Source organism: Lactuca serriola, chromosome 1 (assembly GCF_051521515.1).
Source record: "Lactuca serriola cultivar US96UC23 chromosome 1, Lser_US96UC23_V15, whole genome shotgun sequence".
Taxonomy (NCBI): domain Eukaryota; kingdom Viridiplantae; phylum Streptophyta; class Magnoliopsida; order Asterales; family Asteraceae; genus Lactuca; species Lactuca serriola.
In genome coordinates, this window is record NC_136408.1 from 131,839,476 (window position 1) to 131,845,978 (window position 6,503).

Below are 6,503 nucleotides of genomic sequence, written 5' to 3' on the forward strand. Positions count from 1 at the left end.
CCATACACGAAAACTTTCCAGCCTCTCACCTCCCACATTTTCGTCATTGCACCTCCTATCATCTTCATTCTCTTCTGCCATTGCCAACACCATTACCAATTTATCATCCACCACTGATTGGCCTACTTTCCACTTCTCCATTGGTCCACCGTGCTGCCACAGTCACCCATTAAAGAAGACGAATCTCACTAAATTTGGCCACCACATCACCATCACCCTAATCCTACTGCCATTCTCCTCCATCTCCACTTCTACTGTCACCTCCCTCCACTCTAATTTTTTTACTTTCTTTGAAGAAGGTAAAACCATAAATTTTTGGTATCACTCTAGGAATTAAATCCAGTTATTTAGACACCATTTCTTTGACCAGTACTATTGTTACAACTTTCAACTGATCCAAAAGTATTGATGTTACTTGTTTCACCCATTGAAGACTGAAATATATGACAAAAATTATGATGTGTTGATAGATCACTATTATAATCCAGCCTTTATGTTGTTACGATCATGTAAGATATTCTTGTTGAGTTATGTGTTAATGATGGTTGGATGCCTACATATTCTATAAGCATAACTCTCTACTTCCTATTGCTTTTTTAGTATCAAGGTTGTGTTTTTTATTGTCTTTTGATGTTCTTGTTATTCCATGAAGTGTAGAATATGTAACATGGCCATCATAACCAAAGTAGAATCAGAGCCTAACATTGGAAACTCAAATACTTGCAATAGTAAAGAAAAAGGCATCTTTGACAAGTGACTCATCTATTCTCTTATGCTCATCAACATGTTGATCAAGATCAGTGTTGTTGCCTACTTCCTCATAAGTAACTCGCTTGAACATGGCATCATACTCGTGTGAGTTAATTTTAGTCCTTCTTGAGTACCACTCCCTTATGATAATTTGTTAGTAATAAATGTAGGATTTAGAGTTGTTGATTGCTTAACCATGGGTTTAACCCTCTTGAAGATGTTACGTTCTTTCTTTTCTTCTGGTAATTCTCCTTTTTTTTAGAGGGAACTTCCCTAATGACGATTCTGGGCCGGCTTCGTGGGCCACTAATTCCCCACTGCAAACATGAGGTTATGCTTCATGCCCTGGAGTCACTGTAGATGAACTTCCATGGCCACAATCTCTACCGTTGATTCTCATATTGAGCAGTTACATCCTTCAAATGATATTCTATTTCTGCAAAAATCGTTCCAAGTATTTTAAGTGTTAGAATTGTACATAATATTGTACCTTTTAGTCTTTTTCTTCTAATTAAAAGCCACATAGATGCTATTAGTTATAAATTATATGAGGGTTTTCTAATCCTAACAAAATTATAAGTTTAATCTTTTGCTTAAATTTTTTTATCGTAAACTTGAATTCAACACATTTTATTTGAATTTCACAAAATCAGTCAACTACATAAAGTATGTAGCTATAATAGGCAAAAGTTAAAGTACATTGCTTAAATTTGTAGCGGGAGTAAAGTCATCTTCAAGTGTTTAAGAGCTATGAAAAGTTATACTTACTTATGGATTTGCTCATGTAAATGGACATGTATTTTTATGATTTTTTTTTGTAAATTAAGTAAAATGAGGATCTTGGTTCTATTAAATTTCATTTTCCAGTTTCTAGATCCATTTAGGTTTGGACCTGCTTTCATCTTTATGTCAAAACCAAGAGTTTGGTTAGTAAATCCAAACTGCATGGAGAATATAAATGTATTTAATCGACTGAATTTTATATGAAATTAATGCTTAAACACGTTTGTAATGAGTTGATTATTAAAAATAAATCAATAATCCAAAATAAAAGTTAATAATTTGCTATATCCGGCACCATCAAGTATGGTCCAATATAAAAATTGAAAGGAGCGGATCAAATAATATTTAATTGCTAAGAGGGTGCACATTGTCCGATAGGAAAACATGAAAAAAAGGAAAAAACTAGTTTTATGCGTCAACAAGATATTGTTTTTTATAGTCGGACGTTGTTTTCCTAGTACTTTCGGTCAAAAAGATTCCCATGAGGCACAACTATTGCAAGTATATAATATTTTATTAGAAGGTGCAAACTCAGTTTTGTTTATATTCACATAATCATAAACACAGATCTAATTATCTTTGAGCAATTAACTCAGTTCTGTTTATATTCACATAATCATAAGCATCAAACAAACTTATCAGTCCACAAAACAATGTCTTCTTCAGGCGTTCACCTAGAAAAGTTTCTAATCCCACTAGAGGAGATCCATTCAGCCACCAAATACTTCGGTTATGATAATATGTTACAAATTGAAGGATTTAGTGAGATCTACACAGGACAACTCTCAGAGCGCTGGCAAAATCGTGTAGCTGCCTTCAAACGCTTAAGACTTGGGTTTTATAACGAGGTTGAGCTGATGACGAGGTTTAACCACAAAAACATCATCGGTTTCTTTGGCTATTGTGATGAAGATAACGAGTTGATTATGGTCTCCGAATACGCAATCAATGGAAGCCTCGATCAACATCTTCAAGACCCCAATAAGAGACGCTCTCTAACATGGGGACAACGCCTTAAGATTTGCTTAGGGGTAGCAACAGGACTCAACTACCTTCACTCGGGTCTTGGTGAGCACAATATAATAGTACACAGAGACATCAAAAGTGCAAGCATATTGTTAGATGATAATCTTGAAGCAAAAATATGTAGTTTTGGTTTGTCAATATGTGTGGATAGAAATCAGCCACAAGTGTATCAAGGTGTTGCACATACCACAGTTTACATGGATCCCAATTATAATTATAGTAGCATCCCCAGGGTTGAATCGGATGTTTACTCATTTGGGTGGGTGCTTTTTGAAATATTGAGTGGGATGTTGGCTTATGGGAGGAGAACTGGTGATCATAAACGACAATCACTTTCAATGTTGGTTCAACTCTACTTTGGTAATAAAGTGGATAACTTAATCGATCCTTATATGAGAGGTCATATTAATATGCATTCATTCCATATAATTAAGGATATTGCGGGTCAATGCATTAGAGAAAAAGATCGCCCATCGATAAACATGATCATCAGGAAGATTGAGGAAGCATTGCATATTCAAGTAAGTCTTCATTTATATATTTTACAATTCATAATCTTAAAAGTACTTGGTAAAAAAAACTTCAATTCATATGTTATAGTTAAAAACCACCCATTATCTTATTAAACTTCCGTTAATTAAAATAGCTAAATTTATGAATTTTGTAATTTCTTTTAGAACGTGATACACACACCCTTTAATTTACTCTTAAATTACAGCACTATTAAAGGCCGGACTTGAATCTTAAACTACTTAGTTAAAAACCAGATAATAATTAGAAACCAACATGAGTTTGTAATTGAATAAATGATTTTTCTTAACAAAGAAAAAAAAAAAACTTTAATCGACTGGTAAATTATCCCACATATAATTTTGTCTAAACAACGAAGAACTTGTTTCAACTTTATATTATTATTCAGTTGAAATTGTTAAAACCCTTTTTGCTTAATTGAAGCAAGATCAAACAAAAAGTGAAAGAATATATATGTGAAAACTATCATTATTATCATATTATGAGTTACCTTCTGAAACAAATACATTGTGTTAAAATTTCAGAGGAAACCAACCTATGTTAACACAAAAAGAACTGACTAACAAAAAAATTGAATTTCAAGATAAGTTACCACAAAAAAAAAAAAAAAAAAAAAAAAAAAAAAAAAACTAAATAAAATTTGATGCCTAAACGGCTGACTTTCTTTTGACCTCATCCAATTCAATGAACAAATATGATACGAACAAAACCAGACTACAACTTGAAAGTTTGAAAGTCCCATTTTCATAACCCTAAACAATTACGTTTTGGTGAAAATATAAGATTAATCTTATAAAGAGCTTATATTTTATGTTTTTTTGATGATCAAGTCTCAACATACAACCACTCAACTGTGTGAAAACTCTCAACCTTCTAATTGTTTCCAAAAAAATACTCATCTTTTTCTATTTTTCCAAAAAAATACTCATGTTTACAAGTTTTTTTTTTCGAAAAAATGACTAAAAGGGCCCAATTGAAAAAAATTAGAAAAACACAAGGTGTTTTTAAAAATAAAAAAATAAAATAGATGTTTAAGCTGGAAAAAATACAAAATAAAAGATCTTTTATGAGATCAACACTAAAAATATACAAGAAATAATGAAATTTAATTCATATGGTATGTTCTAGTTAATTGTTATAATATTCTTTAAATATCCACAGAACCATGGAGTTGCTTCAACCAGTACCATACGAAGCGACCAACAAGATCAAAGCTTAGAACGTTTTTTAATTCCACTGAATGACATCATCATTGCAGCCAAAAACTTTGATGCTAAATCTCAGGTCGGAGATGGTGGATTTGGTGAAGTTTACAGAGGACAACTCTCCGAACACTGGCAAAACTCTATAGTTGCCATAAAACGTCTTAATCGCGAAGGCCACCAAGGAAAAAACGAGTTCCTTACAGAGATTAAGTTGATTTCAAGGTTCCACCATGAAAACATCATCCCATTTGTTGGTTATTGTAATGAAAAGAATGAGATGATTTTAGTTTACAAGTATGCTAGCAATGGTAGCCTTGATCATCATCTCTACGACCCAGATAGGAGACGTAACCTAACATGGGCACGACGCCTCAAGATTTGCTTGGGGGCAGCAAGAGGACTAAACTATCTTCACTCGTGTTTAGGGGAGCACAATAGAGTAATACATAGAGACGTGAAGAGTGGAAACATATTACTAGATGAAAATATGGAAGCTAAAATTTGTGATTTTGGTTTGTCAAAAGAAGGGCCAAGAAATCAGCAATGTACACAAATGTATACAAAAGCTGCGGGTACCAATTTCTACATGTGCCCCATTTATCGTGAAAGCAATATCCTTCGTAAGGAGTCAGACGTGTACTCATTTGGGGTAGTGTTGTTTGAAATGTTAAGTGGGATGTTGGCTCATCACCGAAGGGACTCTGGAGATGGCAACCCTCAAATTCTTATAAGTCTCGTACGACGCTATTTTAAGGAAGGACTTGACCGATTAATTGATCCACTTATAAAAGATCAAATTGATAGTCGTTGCTTTCGTACATTTAAAGATATTGCACATCAGTGCATAAGCTACAATATAGAAGAACGCCCTACAATGGACAAAATTGTCGAGGGGATTGAGAATGCAATGAATTTTCAAGTAAGTTAATTTATTTAATTATTTTGTGGGATATCTCTATTTAAATGCAAGAATTAAGAACAATATGGATTATGATTTTTGTAACATATGTCTATTCTTATAGAATACTACAAACGTGACGTAGGGAACCATACTCTATGTGCAGGACATATAACTATTTTGCTTAAATAATTTTCAATATTTGGCTTAAATAATTTAATAAATAAATGTGTTAGGTTGTAATATTGTGTTGTCTTATATATCAGGGACGTGAAGTGTAAAAGGATGATAAGCTCAGAACTTGTAGCTATATGTACTTATGTAGCCCGTTGGTAGAGAGGTTGTTTATGGACAAACATTATACGTACATAAATTTATTTCCTCTTGGTTATTATCTTATATGTCTTCATGGTTGCACATATCATTGATGAAGCACGTATGTTGTCGTTTGTAATTGATTTTTTTCTATTGGTTTATAGATTTTTATTAATGTTGCTCTCAAGCTTAGTTTAAATTAGATACGCAAATAAGGTTCGGATGCAATCCTGATTGTCACTAAACCCTCAGTCCCAAGACACGTCCGGTACATAATCCAATTTTTGAGTGTGTTTCGAGTGGGTTGCTACTATCAGGCCCCATTTAGACCAAGGGCAAGATGAGCATAATTTTTAGTGGCCCAACTTTTTTTAAATAGTATATATAATTTTAGCTCAATCCAAATGCAAACTGGTCCATGACCATTAGCATCGCTAATGGGAGAAGGCACAACTGCACAAGGCAACATCGAGTATCGACATTCGGCGAACAGAAGCCAAATACATCAAGTTCCTCGTTCAAAAGAAAACATGTCAACACTCAGCAGGGCAGGCCGACAACAACTTAGCCACATCAACTCAACTTTCAGCAATCGTCAATCAGCAAGACAACAACAACAAGGATCGATTACACGATTATTTTATCTCCTACAGTCCTGCTAATCACTAATCATGTAATATTGTAATAGTTATGAGTCTAATAGATTATGATTTATGAGAAATTGAGGATTATCAGTTTATAGTTGTTAATTTCATACTTGAATGATTCATAGATTATTGGTTTAATAGTTTATTATCACTATAGAAACCAATTTAATAGAATGTTGAATCATGAATAAATGAAATATTATCAATTTCTTAAATTCATAGATCATAGAAATCAGTTTAGTAGTTTATTATCGCTAATCAGATTATAAAAGCCAGAAACATCAAGTTCCTCATTCAAAAAACCCCCGATCAACACTCAGCAGGGCAGGCCAACAACAACTTAGCCAC

At 33.4% G+C, this 6,503-nt stretch overlaps 1 protein-coding gene across 1 annotated transcript; it reads left to right on the top strand.

Moving 5' to 3' along the window:
* Nucleotides 1-2,092: 2,092 nt before the first annotated feature.
* On the top strand, nucleotides 2,093-6,233 carry LOC145098730 (putative serine/threonine-protein kinase PBL6). Its single transcript, XM_079036342.1, has 3 exons — nucleotides 2,093-3,080; nucleotides 4,252-5,214; nucleotides 5,460-6,233. The coding sequence occupies exons 1-3, from the start codon at nucleotides 2,187-2,189 to the stop codon at nucleotides 5,472-5,474; spliced, it is 1,872 nt and encodes a 623-aa protein (XP_078892468.1). The 5' UTR covers nucleotides 2,093-2,186; the 3' UTR covers nucleotides 5,475-6,233.
* Nucleotides 6,234-6,503: the final 270 nt, after the last annotated feature.

Bases quoted from the DNA above. Each gene is read 5' to 3' on its own strand.
- LOC145098730 (XM_079036342.1), top strand. From the start codon at position 2,187: ATGTCTTCTTCAGGCGTTCACCTAGAAAAGTTTCTAATCCCACTAGAG. The intron at 3,081-4,251 runs GTAAGTCTTCAT...AAATATCCACAG, and splicing joins AGGAAGCATTGCATATTCAA to AACCATGGAGTTGCTTCAAC.